The sequence below is a fragment of the Dipodomys ordii genome, unplaced genomic scaffold (genome assembly GCF_000151885.1).
Source record: "Dipodomys ordii isolate 6190 unplaced genomic scaffold, Dord_2.0 Scaffold142, whole genome shotgun sequence".
Lineage (NCBI taxonomy): Eukaryota > Metazoa > Chordata > Mammalia > Rodentia > Heteromyidae > Dipodomys > Dipodomys ordii.
The window spans coordinates 886,274-911,238 of record NW_012267358.1 but is presented as its reverse complement, the minus strand read 5'-3'; the positions used below and the strand labels follow the sequence as shown (position 1 = coordinate 911,238).

Genomic DNA, 24,965 nt, shown 5'->3' with positions numbered 1-24,965 from the left:
GTTGGAGGAAGAATACGTAGGGAAAAAAATCCTCTCTTGTTTAATGGATGTTCATGGGCATGGCAAGCCAAGATGTTTTCATTCATTCTGAAAACTCTCATTGAGCTGCTACTTCTTTTTTGTGATGGTCCTGGGGCTTGAACTCAGAGCCTGGGTGCTGTCCCTGAGCTCTTTTGCTCAAGGCTAGCACTCTACCATTTTGAGCTATAGCAACACTTCTGGTTTTCTGATGGTTAATTGGAAAGAAGAGTCTCATGGCCTGGCTTTGAAGTATAATCCGCAGATCTTAGCCTTCTGAGTAGCTAGGATTACAGGCATGAACCACCAGTGCCCAGCTAAAGCTGCTACTTCTTGATTGGGGTCCTACTAAGCCATCATCTCTAGATATGAATTACTTTGCTGTGAGCAAAGTCATGGAACTGGTAGGGATTTGGGACTACCTGATAGAATGTAGTACAGTAATCCTGTGATGAGGATGCTTCTGTGTGCTGTAGAAGCATATGGCAATGAAATTAGAAAGGGATTTGTACAATGGGTAATGCATGCATGGTGTTATAGAAGTCAAAGAAAGAAGTGGATTGATTGAGGTAAAGGCTGATCTACCCTAAAGGTTATTCTGAAATAGGAACTGCAATGGGAGTGGTTCAAATGAGGTAGAAGTTCATTTTGTTTTTGTCTCATGTAAGTCATCCTCACTATTTGGTTTTGATCTCTAGGTCCTAGATGACATTTCATTGATCTCTATTTGCCACCCAGATAGAAAGAGTGAAAAGAGAGTAGAATGCAGACAGCTTCTTTATAAAAATATGACTCAGCTGAGTACATGTGGCTCACGCCTGTAATCCTAGTTACTCAGGAGGCTGAGATCTGAGATTATGAAAAAAAGTTGGTGAGATTCATCTATTAAGCTCCATAAAGGTAGAAGTAGAAGTGTGGCTCAAGTAGTAGAGCACCAGCCTTGAGTGAAAAAGCTGAAGGGTAGTATCCAGGCTCCAGTACTGGCACACAAAAAAACCCAGATGTAGATTTAAAAAATTGTATATACTTCTTCTATGTGTATTACTTGTATTCTTTTGTTTAAAATAGTGCCTTTCAATAACCCTAGCTATTCAGGAGGTAGATGTAGAAGGATCATGGTTGAAGGCTGGTCCCAGGGAAAAAGGTTAGCAAGATTGTATCTCAAAATTAAGCTGGATGTGGTGATACATGCTTGTATTCCAAGTCATTTTGGAGGCTGAAGTAAGAGGATCATGGTTCTGGGCCAGCCTAGGAAAAGTTAGTGAAAGAATATTATCTAGGGCTGGGAAGGTGGCTCAGTGGTAGAGCGCTTGCCTTGCATGCTTGAGGCCCTGCGTTCGATTCCTCAGCACCACATAAGCAAAAAGCAAAAAGCCAGAAGTGGTGCTGTGGCTCAAGTGCGCTAGCCTTGAGCTGAAGAGCTGAGGGACAGCGCCCAGGCCCAGAGTTCAGGCCCACGACTGGACCTCCCCCCCCCCCAAAAAAAAGAATATTATCTAAAAAAAACAAACTAACTAAAAGTAAAAGGAATGGGTGGACTGTGACAAGCATAGTATTCTGGGTTCAATTCTCAGTACTACAAAAAGAAAAAGAGAAAAAGGAGAGCTAAGAAAAATTAAGGACAGGTATTTTGGTAGAACTCGGCAGTTTCTATTTAGAAGCAGAGAAAGTTGGTTACTGGGAAACAATTAGCAGCCTCTTCAATAAGGAGGGAAATGTTCTAGGCACAGAGGCCTCTGGATACATCCAAGAATGAGAGCAAAGAACTGAGAAACTATAGAAAACTGAAGAACTTCACAGGCCGAAATTTTCTTAATAAAGATCCAGAAACACAACAAATCAAAGAAATGTTGGACAAATGGGATTGCATGAAATTGCAGAGTTTCTGCATGACCAAGAACTTAGCTGGCAAGATCAATAGAAAGTCCACGGTTTGGTAGAAGATCTTCACTAGCCATATAATGGACAAGGGTTTCATATCTAAAATATAGTTAGAACTCGAAAAACTAAGTCCCTCAACAACAAATCCTCTAAGAAACAACAACCCCATCAACAAGTGGGCTAAAGACTTAAAGAGAAACTTCTCTGAAGAGGAAATAAGAATGGCCAATAGACACATGACGAAAAGCTCAACTTCTTGAGCCATAAAAGAAATGCAAATCAAAACAACATTGAGATTCCACCTCACCCCAGTTAGAATGGCTAGAATCAAGAAATCTAATTTAAAAAAGATGCTGGAGGGGATGCGCCCAAAAGGGAACTCTACTGCATTGTTGGTGGGAGTGTAAACTTGTTCAACCACTTTGGAAAGCAGTGTGGAGGTTCCTCAAAAGAATCCACATAGCGCTCCCTTATTATCCAGCAATCCCACTTCTTGGCATTTACTCAAATGACCACAAATAAGACTATACTAAAGCTATCAGCACAACTATGTTTATTACAGCATTATTCACTATGGCTAAGATATGGATCCAATCTAGATGTTCCTCAGTAGATGTGTGGATCAAGAAAATGTGACACACACGCACACACACACACACACACACACACACACACACACACACACACCTACATAATGGAATTCTATGTTTCCATCAGAAAGAATGACACTGCCCCATTTGTTAGGAAATGGAAAGACTTGGAAAAAATTATATTAAGTGAAGTTACCCAGTCCCTAAGAAATTTAGGTCCCATGGTTTCCCTTATTTGCAATAATTAGTATACATATAGGATAATCTTATCAGATGAGCTGAAAAGCTCAGAAACCATGTAAAATGACCATATAAGATGATGCTAAGTGAAATGAACCCCAAGATATGGACACAGAGGTATGTCTTTATTGTTATTGCTTTATATGTACCATGTGATTTTATTTTTTGTTGTTGTTTCCTTTGTATGTTCTTCCCCAAATGGTATATCCCCTGTTGTGACCGTACTTGATTTGGTACCCTGTATTTTGTATATACATATGTCTAATCTGGGGAGGGGAAAGGGAATAATGAAACACTGAAACAAGAACATAGGATGACCCATTACAACAAGGATACCCACAGAGCAGTATATTGGAAACGAACATTATAACTTTGGTGGGGATGTGAGGGAGGGTTAGGAGTGTGGGAGGTGGAGGACGGAAGGGATAGTGGGACAACAACAAGGAAAGGAAGGGGTAACAATGACCAACAAGTAATATACTCATTGTTTTACTCATGTAACTGTGATCCCTCTGAAGGAGAAAATGTAAATCTGGGCAGGAAGTAACCCAAAGAAAGTAACCCAAAAGTCTACTCGGACAGAAGTTAAGTAGAAGGAAAGATTTATTGCCAGCAGAGCTGACAAGGCCAAGTTCTCAGGAGGAAAGGGAGAAAATGACGCTGTCTGCTCTTTGTAGGCCCTTTTTATATTGGAGGCCGGAAGTAGGAGGTGCCTCACCTACTGCGCAGGCGCTGCTATTGAGGGCCTAGATTAGGCCTGCGAGGTGGGCGTTTCCTTACACCCTCTATATAGCATCTTAACAATAAAAGAAAAGAAAACTAAAGAACTGAAAAACTGGCTGTAAAGAATATTATACAGGAAGTGGCGCTGTGGCTCAAGTGGTAGAGTTCTAGCCTTGAGCTGAAGAGCTCAGGGACAGCGCCCAGGCCCAGAGTTCAGGCCTCATGACCGGACCCCCCTCCCCCCCGCCCCCCCAAAAAAGAATTATTATACAGCCAGATGCTCTCATGCCTGTAATCCTACCTGCTCAGGAGACCAAGATATAAGGATCTTGGTTCAAAGTCACACAGAAAACTCCATGAGATTCTAGTCAAACAGCAAAAACGAACAAAAAATAAATAAGGCAGAACTGGAGGTATGGCTCGAGTGGTAGAGCACCAGACATGAGCAAAAAAGCTAAGGGATAGTGTCCAGGCCCTTGCATTCAAGCCCCGGTACCCCCCACAGAAAAATTGAAAGATCTAAAATAGCAACCTGGAGGAAATGGGTAAGAAGGAAATACTGAGAGGTAAAGAGATTTAGAGAACATTGAATATACATATACACATATATGTTTATATATAACATATATGTTTACAACCTAATGAATCCCACCAATTGAGGTTGGAAAAAGGGGAGAGAAGAAGGAGAGCAGTAGTAATATGATGGAGTGGGTACATTTGTTCCAAGTACATGGAGTGCATATATGGAAACATCACAGTGGAACTCCTCACATTACAGATTTACACTAATGGATAGATGGATGGATGGATGTGTAGAAGTATGGATAATGAGATAGATGGATGGGATAGATAGAAGGATGAATTGATAGATGGATATCTAAGCATATTCAGTAAGTCAGTTCAGGTTAAATTTTGTATTGCCAAGTCCTGGGGCTTGATCTCTAGGCCTGGGGGCTGTCCCTAAGCTCCTTTTCCTGAAGGCTAGCTGCTGCCACTTGAGCCTCAGCACCATTTCCCATTTTTTCTAAGATTAACTGGAGATAAGAGTATCACAGTCTTTCCTACCTGGGCTGGCTTGGAACCTCAATCCTCAGATCTCAGCCCCTGACTAGCTTAAGATTTCAGGCATGAACAAATGTGCCCGCCATCACTCTTCTTAATTTTGTAGCATACACATTGAATACTTAACTAGATTTTCCCCCTCTTTTCCTCTTCATTCATCCATACCTTTCCCCTTGAACCTACCTCACTGCTTTTGAGTACCCCTTTCCAGGTATTTATCTTGTTGGACTTTGCCTTTGCCTTTTTAACGAATTAATTACACTATTTGAGTTCTCCCTTTTATCTATGTATATCAGTTAATATATTTGTATACACTTGCATACTACTATGTATTTACTTATATATTTATAAATGAATTCTAGCTTCCACACATGAGAGAAAACATGCTTCCTTTGTCTCTCTGGGCCTGACTTAATTCAACATATTTTTTTGAGGTCCTTCCATTTCTTTTTTTTAACCAGTCCTGAGGCTTGAACTCTGGGCCTGAGTACTGTCCCTGAGCTTCTTTTAGCTGAAGGCTAGTGCTCTACCACTTGAGCCATAGCACTACTTCCAGCTTTTTCTGTTTATGTGGTACTAAGGATTAGAACCCAGGGCTTCATGCATGCTAGGCAAGCACTCTATCACTAAGCCACATTCCCAGCCCTCCTTCCATTTCTTTGCAAATGATACAATATTATCCTTTCTGATGGATGAAATTCCATTTTTGTGTGTGTGTATATATATATATATGACTATATACATATGAGACTATTCATTTTTTATACACCAGAGTTTCTTACTCAGTGTTGGTTCTGTTTTCAGTGTTTTAGACCAGTACCTCCTTGTTGTGGAGATTGTCTTGTAACATTAAAGTATTTCCATAGACATAAAAAATATGCTCTGGGAGACAAAATTTCCCCCTTCCAGTTGCAAAGACGTGTTCTCAAAATAAAAGTCTCTAGAGAGAAGAAAAGGAAGTTTATACTAAACAAATACATAGATATGTTTATCAGTTGGCTTTAGTCATTTTATCTTGAAGATAGACATAGATACAATCTCTTCTGGTATACTAGAAAATTGAGACTAATAGAAATTATATTTACTTGATCTTTCTACAATAGTTTACAGAAATCTGCATCATTTTAATGATTGCATAACAATTCATCAGTTGATGAATTAATAGACATTTTGTCATTTTTTTTGTATTTTTTGTGTGGCAAGAATGGTGCTTGGCAGATTAGATTAAAGAGAGGCATGTAAAATCACAATTGCTCCCAGTAGAGTGACCACCCCTCCCCCTTCATAGAACTAAGGCAAAACTGTCTCCCAACAGGATTATTAGGAGACCTATTTCACACACACCTTCTCTGGTTCAGTAAAATACAAATTTTTCTAATAAACAAAATGGACTGTCTTCTTTTTAAAACATTATGATAATTACTAATGAAGTGAATTACATTTTTCATGTTTGTAAGCTATTCATTTTCATTTTGAGAATGTTTTTGTCAGTTGCGGTGCTTGAACTCTGTGCCTGGACACTGTTCCTGAGCCCTTAGGTTCAAGATGAGCACTCTACCACTTGAGCCACAGCACCACTTTCTATTCATTTTCCTTTTGCATGTCCTTTTGGGTGTATGTATGTTCTTTTTGATCCCTTTGTTCCAAATTTTCTATTTCTCATTGACTTGATATTAACTACTTATCTATTTTATGTATGTTCTAAACATTTTCCCCTAATTTACTTTAGGGCTATTTTTTAATGATATCTTTTGCCTTAAAGAAAATTTAACGTTATTAAATCATAGCTGCCATTATTTTATGTAATATCCCTTTTGTTTTATTTCTATTTTAACTATTTGGGGCAGTTTTAAAAATACTGGAAGCTTAATATATGAAATTTGCTGTCTATTTGATAAACTAATCATCTTGCAACATACTCAAACTAAGCAGAATATGTATCTAAACACAAAAAGAAGAAAATAATGCTTAGAAAAATATTGAAAAATATTTTTATGATCTTAATATGAGGATACTTTTGCTAAGCAAATATTTGTGAAGAAGCAGTCACTTTTAAGACAGTATGAATTAAATTGTTGTGATATATACCTTTTTCCATGTGAGACTGGGGATTGAACCCAGGGAGATATCTATATATGTATCAGAATCATCTGTACTGATAAGGATATAGATATAGATATATAATTTAGTGTCTGTTCTGGGGCTTGTGCACAGTACCTGAGTTCAAGTCTATGCTAGTGCTCTACCACTTGAGCCACAGCTCTACCTTCAGCTTGTTTGGATGGTTAATTGGAGATAAGAGTCTCACAGATTTTCCTGCCCAAGCTGGCTTTGAACTCTGATCCTCAGATCTTAGCCTTCTGAGTAGTTAGGATTACAGGTGTAAGCCACCAGCTCTTGGCAGGTTTTTATTTTATTTTTGACATAGTACCTTCACTAACTTTTCCCTTACTAGCCTTGAATTCATGATCCTCCTGCTTGTTTCCCTGAGTAGCTGGAATTACAGGCATGTCCCACCATGTCAGGCTTACAGTATATTATTAGTTTTATGAAATATAGGAAGTATAGATGAAATAAACTCTACTTATTTAAATACATAAAATTTTATAAGGTTTAACATATGTGTACATCTGTGAAACCACTACCATCAAGAGAATGAACATATTTAGCTCCCTCAAAAATTTCCTCTTGTCTCTTTGAAGTCCCTCACCTTCCTGACCTACACACACAAACATCAGCCCCACTTTAGCCAACTGCTGAGCAGCTTTCTGTCAATATAGTTTAATTTACATTTTCTAGAGTTTTGCATGGAATTATGTAGTATATACTGACTTTTCTCTGTACTCTGTGTGTGTGTATGCCATTGTAAAGGCTTGAACTTAAAACCCTATGCTCTCACTCAGCTTGCTTGGTTACCACTGGAGCTCTACCTTTTGAGCCATGCTTCCATGGCTTTTGCAGTCTAATTGGAGATAGAGTCTTATGGATTTGTCTGCTCAGGCTGACTTTGAACTTTAATCCTGGGATCTCAGACTCCTGAGTAGGTAGAATTACAGGCATAAGCCACTGCCCCCTAGCATTGCTCTGTGTTCTTTATTCAACATTTTTTTCTGAGATTAAATAAAGTTGTTCTGTGAATCAATAGTTCATTCTTTTTTTTCATAAATCTTTGTTTTTTGTTTTTTTTGGGGGGGGTTCAGTCTTGGGGCCTGAACTCTGGGCCTGGGCGCTGTCCCTCAGCTCTTCAACTCAAGGCTAGCGCTCTACCACTTGAGCCACAGTGCCACTTCCAGCTTTTTTTCTTCCTTTTTTGCTTATGTGGTGCTGAGGAATCGAACCCAGGGCCTCAGGCATGCAAGGCAAGCGCTCTACCACTGAGCCACCTTCCCAGCCCCTTTTCATAAATCTTTGTATCTAAGAAATGTTTTCCTAAACTAAAATAACAATGACTTTTCTAGAAAGTTTTGTATTTTTGGGCTGGGAAGATGGCTCAGTGGTAGAGTGCTTGCCTTGCATGCCTGAGGCCCTGGGTTCGATTCCTCAGCACCACATAAGCAAAGTATAAAACAAACAAACAAAAAAAACAATGAAAGTTTTGTATTTTTATCTTTTATATTTGGGAATAAACTATTTTGAGTTAATTTTTAAATATAATTTTATTGTTACTCTTTTATATGTGTTTTTTTGTTGTAAAATACTGTACAGAGAGGTTACAGTTACATGTGTAAGGTAATGAGTGCTTTTCCTATGGAGCATTGTTACCTCCTCCTTTGTTTTTCCCCTACCAACTCCTCCCTCTCCCCCCCAAATTGTAAAGTTCACTTTCAACATAGTGTATTGTTATTCTTAAGGTGTTATACAAGGGGTCATACCATTTTACAATTCTACATTTATCTTTTGAGCAATGTCACCCCTTTTTTGCTTTGAATTAGTTTTTCTATGTGGTATAAGGTTCTTTTTTACATATGGTACTGTTTATGAATATAGCATTATCTCACCATGTTTCTCATCCTTTTTCCACTGAATTACCTTTGTTAGAAACTCATCCTAATAAGTGTAAATCTATTCTTGTATTCTGTTTCATTGACCTAGTAACCAGTTTAATACCAGTGCCATGCTCTTATGATCATTGTAGTTTTTTTTTGTGGTGTTTTGGATGGAACTAACCAACTTGTGCATGCCAGGCAGATGTTCTACAACAGGACTATAGCTCCAGTCCTTGATTACTGTAGCTTTGTAATGATACTTGAAATCCGGTAATGCCAACTCCTCCAACTTTGATTTTCATTTTCAAGATGGTTTTTGCTAAGTTCTTTGCTCCAAATAATAAATATTCAAGTGAATTTATGAATTTTCACTTTACTATATATTGGGACTGTGATAATTTTGGGAGAATTTATATATCTTAACTATGTGAAGCCATCCAATCACTGAACAAAATTCTCTCTCTCTCTCTTTCTCTCTCCCTCCCCCCTTCTGGTTTAGTGGTGTGATTTTTCTTAACATTGTTTTGAAGTTTATAGTGCACAAGGTCAGCTGTCTTCTCTTCCATACTCCTTCTTAAAAGCTCTAGCTTCCTTGCCATTCCCCCTTTTCCCAACTCCATATCTTTAAAGCTGCTGGGCTCCATGTGGCCTCTTTTCCTGCACTATGGCCTGTAAAATATGTTGCAGGTTGCAAGTGAGATAATCTTCTCTGTCTTTCAGCGACTACTGTCTCAAGGCCAGATGGATTCTCAATGCCTCCGAAACCATTGGTGCATGTGGTTTTAAATTAGTCCCTGTTGCCCTATCTCATCCAGAAAAAATTGCTGCTTTTATCTTTTCAGAGGACTGTTTTGGTTGTATATACCATAATTATATAAATATGCTTATTTTTTGTGTGGTGTGTGCTGGTACTAGGGCTTGAACTTAGGAACTTGTATGCTCTTTTGGCTTACTGGTTTGGCTGACAGTCTACCACCTTAGTCACGCTTTCAGTACAGCTTTTTTTTTCTTGGTTATTTTGAAGATGGGCTCTCATGGATTTTTCTACTTGGACTGGCTTTGGAATGTGATCCTCTGAATCTCTGATTTGTGAGTGTTACAGGTTTGAGGCACTGACACCTGGCTATGTTTGCCATTAAAAAAAAACAAGAACAAGGACTTGAAGTCCATATGTTTTGTTTGTTTGGTTTGATTTGATTTGATTGGTTGGTTGTTTTGGTTAGTGGCACTGCAGTTTCAATTCAAGGCCTCTTGCTTGCCACACAGTGGCTTTACCCTAACCGTTTTTTCTTTTATTTATTTTTATTGAAAAGGGGATGAGCTGAGTTACAGTTACATAAGTAAGGCAATAAGTATGTTTCGTTTCTAATTTTAATTTATTGTGAAGGTGCTGTACAGAGGGGTTACAGTTACATGAAGTAAATTTGTTTTCAATCATTGTTATCCCATCCCTCATTATCTCCCTATCCCCCTCCCCCTCAAGTTGTAATGTTTGTATCCAACATAGTGTCAGGTGAGGATCAATATTGCTTTGGTTCATTCATGGTCCTGCTCTTTCTGTGATTCCCTTTCCCTTCTACATATTGCATTATCTTATCAAAACACGAGGTTTAAAAAAAAAAACTAAGAGAAAGGAAGAAAAAAATAGAACAATTAAAAAAAAGAACATAGTAGCTAGCAAAATATATTGAAATCCCTCAGACTTGGAGAAGATTTTCACCACCCAAACAACAGACAAGGGTCTCATATCTAAAATATATCTACCGCTCAAGAAATTAAATTCTTCAAAAACAAATCCCCAAAGAAACAACCACCCCATTAAAAAAGTGGGCTAAAGATCTTATGAGAGACTTCTCTGAAGAGGAAATACGAATGGCCAAGAGACACATGAAGAATTGCTCAACATTTCTGGCTACAAAAGAAATGCAAATCAAAACATCATTGAGATTCTTCCTTACACCAGTTAGAATGACCATAATCAAGAATTCTAACAACAACAGATGCTGGTGGGAATGTGGCCAAAGGGGAAAACTGCTACACTGTTGGTGGTAATGCAAACTTGTTCAACCACTCTGGAAAGCAGTGTGAAGTTTCCTCAAAAGACTGAGCATAGAGCTCCCCTATGACCCAACAATCCCACTTCTGGGAATTACCCAAATGATCACAAACAAGGCCACAATAAAGCTACCAGCATGATGATGTTTATATTCCAGCATTATTTACCATAGCTAAGATATGGAACCAACCCAAATGCCCCTCAGTAAATGAATGGATCCAGAAAATGTATATATGCACATTGGAATTCTATGTTTCCATCAGAAAGAATTGCTCCATTCCTAAGGAAATGGAAAGACTTGGGAAAAAAGATATTAAGTAAGCCCAACCCGCAGAAAAGTAGGTTGCATGATCTCCCTCATTTGTAAGAAGTAGAATATGTCTATGATGCTCTAGAGGGGATCTCAATAACTCAACTGCTTAATGCATAGGACCATATATAATGAAGCATATCAACAAGAACTCCAGTATATGGAAACAAGAGGTTCATATTAGACACTTTTTTTTAAATGACAAATCAGTTGGGTGCTTATGGCTCACACCTGTTAATCCTAGCTACTCAGGAGGCTGAGATCTGAGGATCACAGTTTGAAGCCAGCCGGGAAGGAAAGTCGTGAGACTCTTATCTCCAATTAACCACCAGAAAAAGCTGGAAGTAGCACTGTGGCTGAAGTGGTAGTATGCTAGCCTTGAACCAAAGAAGGTCAGGGATGGTGCCCAGGCCCTGAGTTCAAGCCCCAAGACTGGCAGAAAAAAGGAGAGAAAGAGGGGAAGAGAGAGAGTGAGAGATAGATAGATAGAGAAAGAGAGAGAGAGAGAGAGAGAGAGAGAGAGATCTGCTTATCACGGAAGAAATGGGAGTTACACATCAACTGGAAGGACTTCCTGAGAAAGGTCTATTTGCTTAGAACTCTGGGAAATAGAGAAAACAAGCTATATGGACATTTGGGGAATGCTAAGAAATAGTGCAATGTGGTGGCTCATGCTTGTAATCTTAGCTACTGAGGCAGTTGAGGTGTGAAGATCACCTTTTGAAGCCTGCCCAAGTAAGAAAGTTTGTGATTCTCTTATCTCCAGTTAACTAACCAAAAGCTAGCAGTAGAGATATGGCTAAAGTGCCCGCCTTGAGTGAAAAAGCTAAGAGACAGTACGCATGCCCTGAGTTCAAGCCCCAGTACCAGCACGTAGTATCTGTGTACACAAAATAGAAGGAAGGAAAGGAGGGAGAGAGGGAGGGAGGGAGGAAAGGAAGGAGGGAGGGAGGAAGGGTTAGTGCACAGGTGCTCATGTGTTTGTGGTATAGCAAGGAATAATTGTAACAACTACTATAAGCAGATGCTTATAAGCAGATGCTTATAAAATGCTTGCTGTTTAGACTATGATTACTTGAGGCAAAACCAGGATAAGACCTAGAGCTATGTCACCTCAATGTCCCCCTCTGTTTGCTGCCATGCTAATCTTTTTCCTCACCAACAGGAGGCATATACTGGTTTGTGATTGGTCACACATCCATAGTCCAGCTCATACACAGGCTTCCATGTGTTTTCTTTTTTTTTTTTTTTTTTGGTCAGTTGTGGGCCTTAACTTGGGGCCTGGACACTGTCCCTGAGGTCTCTGGCTCAGGGCTTGTGCTCTACCACTTTGAGCCACAACACTGCTTCTGGTTTTCTGGTGGTTAGTTGGAGATAAGGGTCTCACAGCATTTCCTGTCTGGGCTAGCTTTGAACGATGATCCTCAGATCTCAGCCTCCTGAGTAGCTAGGATTAGAGGTATAAGCCACCAGTGCCCAGTTTCCCATATGTTTTCAATGATGTGGCTCCTATAATGACTCTTGCCTGCAAAATTGCCAGGCTCTGACATTTCTCTTCCCAGTAATCATTGTGGTCGATACTGTTATTCTCACTGGTTGGCTAGGGATCCTTTTCCTCCCTGAGCATGTATATGTGTTATCCCAAAGTACGTGTGTGCACTCAGGCTGAAAGATCAGTCTCTCAAGAGGAGAAAATGCTGAAGGATACACGAAACACTATAGAAAAATTCTAATCATGACACCTCCTAAATTTCTCCAGAATTCTGTGTAGTGTCCAAGGCATTTTGTTTGTAGACAAGATCTCACTTTTTTTTTTTAAAGTCTTCAACTTGCAATTTTTGTACCTGTCCCTTCCAAGTGCTGGGATTACAGACATGTACCATCACACCTCTATTTTCTTCAATATATATTGCACCATGACACAAGATTTTAGAAGAACAAAATGACATTGAAGGGGAAATAAGTTTTCCTCATTCTTTTCTCCAGCATTAGACAGATAATATAACCAGGTCTTTTGGCATCCTTTCAGAAATAGTGAATGACTAAAGGCATAGGAACACATTGGTTGTGTTTGGTATCCGTCTGTTTCTTACACTCATCCATATAGAACTCTGTAACAGCTCTTTTATATCATTCTCATCCTGTGAGGTGGGCAGTTGATATCCCCATGTTCCAGATGAGAGTGGGGCCAAGGTCTAGAGAAGGGAGGTAACTTACTTAAAGTCTCCCAGACAGTAAGTGAATCATCACAACTTACTTTCTTTTTTAAATTTTTAGTGACAGTTCTGGGCTTGACCTCAGGGCCTGGGTGATGTCCCTGAGTTTTTGTGCTGAAGACTAACACTCTACAACTTGACCCACAGCACCACTTATGACTTTATTAGGTGGTTAATTGGAGATATGAGTCTCACGGACTCTCTTGCCTGGGCTGACTTCAAACCACAGTCCTTAGATCTCAGCCTTGTTTTTTTTTTTTTTTTTAATTTTTTTTCAATCCCGCCCCCCGTCACTTCCTCAAGATCTCAGCCTTCTTGAGTAAGTAGGATTATAGGTGTGAGCAACCAGTGCCCAGAATTCCAACATTTATTTATTTATTTATAGTCAATTTGATTAAACTCTCTGGACTTTCCTGCCCAGGCTGGCTTTGAACTTCGATCCTCAGATCTCAGCCTTCTGAGTAGCCAGTATTACAGGCATGGGCCACTGGTGCCAGGCCATCAAGAACTACCTGTTATCTGCATTCTTCCCTCAGCAATGAAGAGAGCCAATTTCTGTATCTTGCATATGGCAGGAGATGTCTAAATACTTGCTAGTACTTAGAGTAGGTAGGGAAAACCCTGTTTCCTTTAACTGTATTTTTATTATTTACATGCAGATTAGATTAAATACAGTGCAGCAGGTATTGGGGTGGGTCACACTGGGGAGACAACACCTGGTCATAACTGTCATCTGGATGTCTTCCCTACCCCTCCACAGATTTACTTAGGTCCACCTGAGGAAAGCACGGCCCCTCCAGTGCCTCCACCTCGTGTGACAGCAAGAAGGCACAAACCAATCACTATTTCCAAGCGCTTGCTTCGAGAAAGGACGGTTTTCTATACATCCTCCCTGGATGAAAGTGAAGGTCAGTACTGAGATGTCCCTATGGCTTCTGAATGATAGATAAGTAGACACTAAGAGAATACTGCATGTCAGGACTGGACATGTGGCCCTTTTTCTTTACATAGAGCTAGAACTTTTCTGTGGGTGAATGCAGTCATAATAGTCAATGTATATATGTGAAAAATGGAACCAGGTAACTTGAGGGGATGGAGTTGGGAGAGATAGGGAGAATGATGGAAGAGGTGACATTGATCAAAATTCATTGTACTTATAATCTGACACATAGAATTGAACACCTTTGTACAACTACTTAAAGATAATAAAAAAAAATTAAGTCAGCCAAGAGAAGCACGTTTCATGCATTTTGCCTAAGGAGGAAATTCAGGTTTTGATAATAGAGAGGACAGGAATAATTTGTAAAGGGAGCTTCCGTGATCCTTTACAAGGCCAGTGGAAGACCCAAGCTGTTCTTAGATCCATTCCTTTAATACATTGATTGAAATGTGTGCCTAAGGTGCTTTCTCAGTGTTCTGAGATTTATTATTTTTTGTTTGTGCTGGTCCTGGGGTTTGAACTCAGGGCTTGAGCACTGTTTTTCAGCTTCTTTTTGCTGAAGCCTAGTGCTCTACCACTTGAGCCACAGCTCTACCTCTGGCTTTTTGGTGGTTAATTGAAGATAAGAGTCTCACAGACTTTCCTGCCTGGGCTGTCTTTGAACCATGATCCTCAGATCTCAGCTTCCTTAGTAGCTAATAGATGTGAGCCACTGGCACCCAGCTGCTCAGAAATTTTTAAATTCAAATACAGAGAACACGGATTGAATAACTACTATATGCTTTGTAGTATGCTATGTGTAAGGGAAAAGAATGATATAGTCCTTGACTTCAAGGAGGTTGGAGGATCAAGGAAGATACAGATAGCCACTGCTATTATACTCAACTGCTTTTTATTTGTGCTAATACTGAGGCTTGAACTCAGGATCTCACACTCTTGCTTGCCTGTTTTTGCTCAAGTTGGCACTCTACCACATGAGCCATTTCTATGCTTCTGGATTTTGCTGGTTAATTGAAGATAAGTCTCATGGACTTTCCTGCTCTGGCTGGCTTTGCATTTTGATCCTCAGTTTTCAACCTTCTTAGTAGCTAAGATTATAGATGTGAGCAACTAGTGCACAACTGCTGTTAGTTTTTTTTGAGTATATACTACAACTATCTATAAAATCTGTAAACATATGATCATTCTGTATTTAAACTTTTGGAGAATGGTTGGGTTGTTTTCCAAAGCAGTGTTACATTTTATTTTCCCACCAACAATGAATGAGGGTTCTAATTTCTTTAAATGGTTTAAATAGTTGCTATAGCCTGACTTTTTCATTTGATCCATCCTAAGGGGTTGGGAATCAAGAATGTAATTTAATCATCCGCATTCCTATGTGAGGTAGGTATGTGGAATTCCATTTTATAGTGAAGTCATTGAAGGCTCAGGGAGGGAGAATACATTGCCTAATTACTAGTGGTACTAAATGACAAAAACTAATTTGTACCCATCTATCTTATCCCAGAGCTCATTTGCCCAGTAGAACATTATGCTTCCTATAATATGCCTCAACAGCATTCTAAGAAGCATGCAATCCTTCTATTCACTCCTGTTCTTCACAAGTAGTAGTTCATTATCTTATCCCCAAATGTATTATTGTCCTTGTAAACATCATTTCAATGGCTATTTCCACCAGCATCATGGATTCCTTTACATCCTAGGTTTAAGCCCTGACCATTCTTTCATCTCAAATATTCTGGCCAAGCTAAATTTGTTTATTTAAAAAATATGTTCTTAAATAAATCATGATATTTTACACATAAAGTTCTCATGTATCTCTGGAAGACAAGAACATTTTTATAAGATCTAAATTTTATTCATCATACTTAAAAATCAAAATTTAAAAACCAATAATTTCTTAAGATCAATGAGCTACTCAAGTGTCTAAATTCTCCTATTATCTCATTAAACTTCTAGAGCCCAACCATGCCTGTAATCCTAGCTATTCACAAATCTGAGATTTAAGCAATATAAGTTTGAAGCCAGCTCAGACAAGAAAGTCCATTAGACTCTGATATCCAATTAAGCAGCAACAAGTCAAAAGTGGAGATATGGTTCAAGTGGTAGAGTGCCAACCTTGAATGAAAATGCTAAGGAATAGGTGAGGTCCTGAGTTCAAGCCCTAGTAGTACACACACACCAGGATCAAGATAAAAGCCATGTATTACAATTGGCTGCTACATCTGCCAGGTTTCATTTTGTTGAACAGAATCTATGTTCATAGTTATTGAGCTTTGTTCTAAATTTTCTTTTTTTTCTTTTTAAAATATTATCTTCAAGTAGTCTTACATAAGATTTTCCATTTGCTAAAGCAGTTTATGGATATAATGCATCTTGATCAATGTTGCCCCTTTCAGCATTGTCACACCCCCATCCTTCTCCCTCACTCTACCAAGGGATGAGACAGTCTCCTTGCTGTAGATGTTAACAATTGGATAATTCACTGATAGTCTTGTGGTATACTGTTAATCACTTAAAAACCCATTTTGAAAAATTTGAATGTATTTGTAAATTTCCTTTACAGAGTGTCTCTGGTTTGCATGGATGTCTCGTGTGTGTGTGTGTGTGTGTGTGTGTGTGTGTGTGTGTGTTACTCCTGGGGCTTAAACTCAGGGCCTGAGTGCTGTCCCTTAGTGAGCCACAATGTCACTTCTACTTTTTTTGGGGGGGGGTACGGTTGTGGGCCTGAACTCTGGGCCTGGGTGCTGTCCCTCAGCTCTTCAGCTCAAGGCTAGCACTCTACCACTTGAGCCACAGTGCCACTTCTGGCTTTTTTCTTTTTGCTTATGTGATGCTGAGGAATCGAACCCAGGGCCTCATGCATGCAAGGCAAGTGTTCTACCACTGAGCCACCTTCCCAGCCCACTTCTACTTTTTTGATGGGTAATTGGAGATAATAAAGTCAGAATTTGTCTGCCCCAGCTACCTTTAGATCTCCATTCTCAGATTTCAGCATCCTGTGTAGCTACTTTACAGAAGAGAACCATTGGCACCCAGCTTTCTCTTTAAGTAAGATGTGGAAGCAATAAAAAGCAGGGACTAATATCAGAGAAAATTGTAGACCACAAAAGCCAAAGGAAGAACATAAACAGATGACTATTTGAGAGTTTCTTTAACAGGGTAGAGAAAGAAGTTAAATTCTGTTGTGTTTATTAACTTGGAATCTGAGGTATATAATTAAGAATTAGCTTATGTCTTTATTTAAAAAGGATAAAACATGCAATTGATTGGAGACTTGAAGTCCCTTTTGAATTACAAATCTCTGACTAAAACAGCTTGGTTTATTTGTGTTGCACTGAATCATGGTCATGACAAATCATATTCATATCTTGAATCCCCATTTGAATAGGATCTGGGATTTCATATGAATCAGAGAGGACAGAGACTGTTTTGTGAGATGTAATCAGATGGTGCTACAGTGATAGCAATTTCTGGAAATATGTACAAATTTTTAAAATTATATATGCATGTATCAAAATAAAACTTTTTTGTCAGTTGTGGGGCTTAACCTAGGACCTAGACATTCTCCCTGAGCTTTAAGCTCAAGGCTAGTGCTCTACCACTTTAAGCTACAGCACCACTTCCAGGTTTTCTGGCTTCAAAACATTGTCCCCAGATACCATACTCTTGAGTAGATAGAATTACAGGCACAAACAACTAGCATCCAGCTAATATCAAACATTTTTAGAGGTCCTTATAGTTTGTTTCTCTTTCCATTTACTCTTTCCAGATGAAATCCAACACTCAACACCCAATGGTACAATCTCCAGCAGTCTAGAACCCCCAAAGCTGCCACAACACCACAAACCCCCTATACAGAGGAGTGGGGAAGCTGATTCTGGGAGAAAGTCCCCTAGCAGGCTTGTTTCTGATGGCAAATTGGAACACTGCCTTGACATGGATGTGGGGAAGTTGACGTCCAGGCTACATGATGGAGGGACCAAGGCCACACCAAAGGCCACCAATGGACCTGTGGTAGGCTCTGGGCCTACAAAGACTCCTTCTTTTCATATCAAGAGACCAGCTCCCAGGCCCCTGGTTCAGCACAAGGAGGGTAAGTGCTTGAAAACCTGGGAAACAGAACTGATCCCAACTACGTTGTGCCTTGAGAGCCTCCTGGGATTGGAGAGACTGTGTGTGTGTGTGTGTGTGTGTGTGTGTGTGTGTGTGTATGTGTGTATGTGTGCACTGTTACTAGGGCTTGAACTTACGGCTTCTTGGTCTTCCCTGGCCTTTTAGCTCAAGATTAGTGCTCTACCACTTGAACCACAGTTCCACTTCTAGTTTTTTGGTGATCAATTGGAAATAAGAGTTTCATGGCAGCTTGGTGCTGCTGGTGGCTCATTCCTGTAATCCTAGCTACCCAGGAAGCTAAGATCTAAGGATCAAGGTTCCAAGCCAGCCCAGGCAGGAAAGTCTGTGAGATTTTTATCTCCAGTTAGTTACTAGAACAAAGGGAAGTGGACTTATGGCTCCAAGTGGTAGAGCACTGGCCTTGAGCAGAAAAGCTCAGGGATAGCGCCCCCCCCCCCCCAGAGTTCAAGTCCCATGACCAAACCCCTGTAAAAAGTAGTATCATAGACTTTCCAGCGCAGGCTGGCCTTTGAACCTTGATCCTCAGATCTCAGCTTCCTGAGTAGCTAGAATTATAAATGCAAGGCTACATTTTGATGCTTTTATTTACTATCATTCCTGTCTCTCTCATTGTTTATTAAGTGTCTTCTATGTACCTGGACATTGTGGTAGATGCTGATATGATACTACTTCTTATACTCATTATCCTTCTCTGGAGAATATATTCTTGGAGTTTTTTTCTGTTAGAAATAGGATCCTAGAGATAAATGACATGTTAAAGATTCAAAGCTGGGAACTACAGAGTTACAAGCTAAATCAAACTGGCACAACTTCTGCAAAACTGTGACTTTTTGAAATTGTTACAAGCTAAAGATATGGCTAACATCTATAAATTTAGTTGGCTATACCCATGGAGGCTCATGTAGAGAGATGTTGGGGCTGAGCCAGCAGGGAGTTTGGAATATATAATTCTTTCAAGATCATATGTTCTAATGGAAAGAATATGGACTGTGGTATCAAAAAGGCTTTATTCCAAATTCTAGCTGTCTTACTTTGTAGCTAGATGACCTTCTAAATGTGTACCTTATGTGTTTATGTCTTGTGCTCTTCTAAAAAAGAGATTGCAAGCATTTCACAAAATAGCCAAATGTAAAAACTTAAAAAAATAATAAGGCTAGGCCAAGGCTGATGCTTGGTAATATACAGTATTTATCCATCATGCGTGGGGCTCCTGGGTTCCATCCCCAGCACCACATGAAAAAAATTAGTAGGGGAATTTGTTTCAGAGCTCTTATTTTTGTGTTGGTACTGGGACTTGAACTCAGAGCTTTGTGCTCTTGCTTAGATTTTGGCACTTTACCACTTGTCTGTCTGGACTCCCTTTAAACTATGATCAATACTGCTATCATCTTGAGACAAAACAGAAGTTAGCAAAATATGGCCCCATGGGCCACATCAAGCCATGACTTCTTTTTTGTTGTTGTTGTTGGTCTTGGGGCTTGAACTCTGGCCCGGGGTGCTGTCCCTCAGCTCTTCAGCTCAAGGCTTGCACGCTACCACATCAGCCATAGGGCCACTTCCGGTTTTCTGGTGATTTATTGGAGATAAGAGTCTCACAGGTGTTTCTGCCCAGGCTGGCTTTGAACTGTGATCCTCAGATCTCAGCCTCCTGAGTAGCTAGGATTACAGGTGTGAGCCATCGGTTCCCAGCTATGACCTAATTTCATTTTTTTGATCAGTCGTGGGGCTTGAACTCTGGGCTTTGGGCGCTGTCCTTGAGCTGAAGAGCAATTGAGCAATTGAGCCACAGCACCACTTCTGGTTCTCTGGTGATTAATTAGAGATAAGAATCTCACCGACTTTCCTGCCTGGGCTGGCTTTGAACTGTGATCCTCAGATCTCAGCCTCCTGAGTAGCTAGGATTACAGGTGTGAGTCACCAGTGCCTGGCTAATTTCATATTTTTTATTTTGTAAATTTTTTATTGTAAAAATACTGTACAGAGGGGTTACAGTTACATGAGTAAGGTAATGAGTACTTGTCCTATCAAGCATTGTTGCCTCTTTTGTTTATCCCTTACCATCCCTTCCCTCTCCACCTCCCCAACTCCTCCCCCCCCCAAAGTTGTAAAGTTCATTTTCAACATTGTATTACACATCTCATTGTTACAATGGGTCAACCTGTATCCTTATTTCAGCATTTTGTTATTTCCCTTCTCTTCCCCAAATTAGAAAAATGTATATACAAGATGTAGGGCGCTAACTAGTATATGTCTGAGACAAGCAGAAATGGTCAGATAAGTTGATGTTAGGTGAAATGAACCCCAAGATAAGGACTCAAATGGTTTTTCTTTATTGCTATTGTTTCTAACATATTTATATGATGATTTTTTTGTTGCTTTGTATGTCCCTCCCCCCACGGTATAACCCCTGTTTTCACTGTATTTGATGTTGGTATAATTTGTGGAGGAGAAGGGAAAAAACAAATTGTTTAAATAGGGATACAGGTGGACCAATTGCAACAATGAGATGTACAAGATGTTATGTTGAAAAACGAACTTTACAACTTTGGCAAGGTCGGGGGGAGGGGGAAGGGAGTGGGGGGGGATGGAGATGGGAAGGGGAAACAAAGGAGGAGGCAACAATGCTTGATACGAAATGTACTCATTACCTTATCCATGTAATTGTAACCCTTCTGTATGGTATTTTCACAATTAAAAAAAATAAAAAGATGTATGGCACTGACATCAAATACTGTGAAAACAGGTTATCCCATAGGGGAAGAACATACAAAAGAAACAAAAAATCACATAGTATATTTTAAATACATTCAAAACAATAGCAAGAAAGAAAATAAACAGTTGTGTCCCTATCTTGGGGTTCATTTCACTAAACATCATCTTATATGGTCATATTTGCATAGCTTTTGACCTTTTCTGCTTGTCCTAGACATATACTAGTTATTGCAAGTAAGGAAAACCATGGGAGCTGTTTCTTTGGTCCTGGCTTACTTCACTAACTATAATTTTTTCCAAGTCTTTTCATTTCCTAACAAATGAGGCGATGTCATTCTTTGTGACTGAGGCGTAGAATTCCATTCATCTACTGAGGTACATCTGGGTTGGTTCCATATCTTAGCTATGGTAAATAATGCTGCAATAAACATAGTTGTGTTGGTAGCTTTGGTATAGCCTTTTTTGTGATTAGGTAAATGCCGAAAACTAGGATTGCTGGGTCATAGGGGAAGTCTTTTGAGGAACCTCCATACTGTTTTCCAAAGTGGTTGAACAAGTTTATATTCCCACCAACAATGCAGTAGGATTCCCTATTGGCTGCATCCCCTCCAGCGTCTGTTGCTATTAGATTTCTTGATTATAACCATTCTAATTGGGGTGAGATGGAATCTCAATTTTGGTTTGATTTTTCATTTCTTTTATGGCTAGAGAAGTTGAGCATTTCTTCATGTGTCTATTGGCCATTCTTATTTCCCCTTCAAACAAGTCTCTCTTTAAATCTTTAGCCCACTCAATTATTGGTCAGTTGTTTCTTTGAGGATTTGTTGTTGGGGGATTTAATTTTTTGAGTTCCAAGTATATTTTAGATATGAGACCCTTGTCTGTTGTATGGCTAGTGAAGATCTTCTCCCAATCCATGGGCTTTCTATTGATCTTGCTAGCTATGTCCTTTGTAATGCAGAAGCTCTGCAGCTTCATGCAATTCCCATTTGTCCAACCTTTCTTTGATTTTCCAGAGCCCTTTTTATAAAAAAAGTTTTATTCCATATATAGAATTGGATACTCTGTCCTGTTATATCTTCCCTTGAATTTTAAAAATTATATGATTAAGCTTTTATTATCTTTAAGTAGTTGTACAGAGTTGCCATTTCACAGTGCAGTTTATGAATACTATGCATCTTTTTAAATGAAATTATCTCCTAACAGAATCTAACTTTATCTTTATTTATTCATTATGTATTATCTTGAATTAAATTTTAGAAAGGGATTTCAGTATAGCATGTCAGTTTGCAAGTACAATGCACCTTGATCAATGTCATTCCTCCCATCCTTCTGCACATCTGTTGGCTTGAAGAAACTAATTTTTGCATACTTAAAAATACTTGTTCAATTTTAGTTATTTTTCCTAATTTTATATACTCACTTTTTACAATTATAAACTACACACCTACAAAAAATGATAGAATGTATCATTGCAAAATGTACACTTCATCCAGATTAGTCAATAATTATCATGATCCTTCCCATGGTATTTCTCCTGTGAGCTTCTTCCTCCATTTTCTTCTTTCTCTCCCTTTCACTACCTCCTCTTTCCCCTTCCTACTCTCATCATAAGCTTTTCCAGATCCTTTGCTCCCTCTTCATATGTATCTGTACATATGTAAAAAAATTTTAAACTGGGCTGGGAAGGTGGCTTAGTAGTAGAGCGCTTGCCTTGCATGCCTGAGGCCCTGGGTTTGATTCCTTAGCACCACATAAGCAAAAAGAAAAAAGCCGGAAGTGGCGCTGTGGCTTAAGTGGTAGAGTGCTATCCTTGAGCTGAAGAGCTGAGGGACAGCGCCCAGGCCCAGAGTTCAGGCCCCACGACTGGACCCCCAAAAATTTTTTTTAAACTATTTGAAATTATAATGTATGCATAATTATCTTTCAGGAGGCATATCTAAAAACAAAGATATCCTTTATATATAAATAAAGAGATGGTAGGGGAAAAACAAAGCTAGAGGTAACAATACTTGATAGGAAATGTACTTACTACCTTACTCATATAACTGTAATCCCTGTACACTCTTTTTACAATAAAAACATATTAAAAATAAAATAAAATAGTAACATTTAAATATTACTTAATAGAATTTTTCTGTATCTTACGTAGTTCTACAACTTTTTGTAATTTACTGTACAATATTTTATAGATATTTAAATGAAATATACTCAAAGACTATTTCTGTAAAATGTTGTTTAAAGGTTTTATGTACTATAAACAACTTAAGTTTCCCTATATGTAAAAATAACCTATATGTAAATGACAAAATTTTCTATATTCATTCAGCTAATTTAGATTGTTGACTGATTTGTACAACTTTATTGTGCTCTTTACTCTTTGTCTACTGTTTAAAACTAGATATTTTCTTGATGGTGTTGTCTGTTTTGTTTTTGTGCCAGTACTGGGGCTTGAACCTAGGGTCTTTGCATTATCCCTTAGGTTTTTTTGCTCAAGGCTAGCATGTTAACGTCTGAGAAAAAGCTACACTTCAGTCTTTTTGGTGGTAAATTGGAGGTAAGAGTCTCATGGAGTTTTCTTCCTGTGGTAGATTTGAACTGTGATCCTCAGGGCTTAGCTGGAGAATAGCAAGTATGACAGGTGTGAGGCATCAGTACCCAGCTTCTAGGTTAGGTTAATTCTTATATACGTTATTATTTTGCAGTCATTGTGAATGAGTTTTTTTTTTTAATCACTAATTTCCCTTTCTGCTTGTACATTATTGGGTTAATTTTGTATCCTGCTACTTTGCTGAAGTGGTTTATAAGCTCTAAGAGTCTGGGGATGACGGTTTGGGGATTGTTAAGATATAAAATGTCTTTTTCTTGCCTTATTGCTCTGGCTAGGGATTCCAGAACTATATTGAAGAGGGGTCATCCTTGCCTTGTTCCTGTTTTTAGGGGAATTGGTTGTAGTTTTTCCCCATTAAGTATGATATTGGCCGTTGGTCTGTCATATAAGGCTTTTATTATTTGAAGAAATGTTCCTTCTATTCCTATTTTTTCCAGAGCTTTTAACATCAATGTGTGTTGTATTTTATCAAAAGCCTTTTCTATGTCAATGGAGATAATCATGTGGCTCTTGACCTTAAATCTGTTGATGTGATGGATTACATTTATTGATTTACGTATGTTAAACCATCCTTTCATCTCTGGGATGAAGCCTACTTGATCATAATGTATGATTTTTTTGTATATGTTTCTGGATTCTGTTGGCTAAAATTTTATTGAGTTGCTTTGCATCTGTGTTCATCAAAGAGATTGGTCTATACTTCTCTTTTTTGGTTGGATATTTGCCTGGTTTAGGGGTGAGTGTGATATTGCTCCATAGAATAGTTTGGGATAGCTCCTTCTGTTTCTGTTTCTTGAAAGAGCTTGAGTTCCTCTTTAAAGGTCTTATAGAATTCCGTAGTGAATCCATCTGGTCCTGGGCTTTTCCTTGTTGGAAGACTTCTGATTGCTTCCTCTATATCATTGTAGGTTATTGGCTTATTTTATTGATTTATTTCTTCTTGGTTCAGTTTGGGCAATTTGTATTTTTCTAGGAATTCATCCATTTCTGCTAGGTTTTCCTTCCTTAGTGAGTATAGAGTCTGGAAATCGTTCTTTATAATTGTTTGGATGTCTTGGATGTTTGTTGTAATTTTTCCTGTGGCATCCCTGATATTGATTTGGGTCTCCTCTCTTCTTTTTTTAGTTAATCTTGCCAGAGGTCCATCAATTTTATTGATTTTTTTAAACCAGCTTTTCATTTTATAAATTTTATTATAGTTTTCTTAGTATCTAACTCATTAATTTCAACTCTTGTTTTGGTTATCTTGCTCCATCTAGCCACTACAGGTTTAACTTTTTCTTGTTTCTCTAGCAGTTTTAGTTGCACCATGAGATTGTTTATTTGGTCTGTCTCTGTTTTCTTGATGTGTGCACTGAGAGCAATAAATTTGCATCTCAGGAGTGCTTTTGCCATATCCCACAGGTTTCTTTGTGATGTATATTCATTTTCATTGAATTGTAGGAACTTTTTAATTTCTTTGATTTCTTCTGTTGCTTTAATT

The 24,965-nt window shown here is 38.8% G+C and overlaps 1 protein-coding gene across 1 annotated transcript in view; it reads left to right on the top strand.

Annotated features, from left to right (window-relative positions):
* Positions 1 to 24,965, top strand: part of Ophn1 (oligophrenin 1) — a 303,705-nt gene that overhangs the window by 253,314 nt on the left and 25,426 nt on the right. Inside the window, exons 19-20 of the mRNA XM_013031646.1 lie at positions 13,843 to 13,990; positions 17,795 to 18,118. Coding sequence (XP_012887100.1) covers positions 13,843 to 13,990; positions 17,795 to 18,118 — 472 coding nt within the window. The remainder of the gene's footprint in view (positions 1 to 13,842; positions 13,991 to 17,794; positions 18,119 to 24,965) is intronic.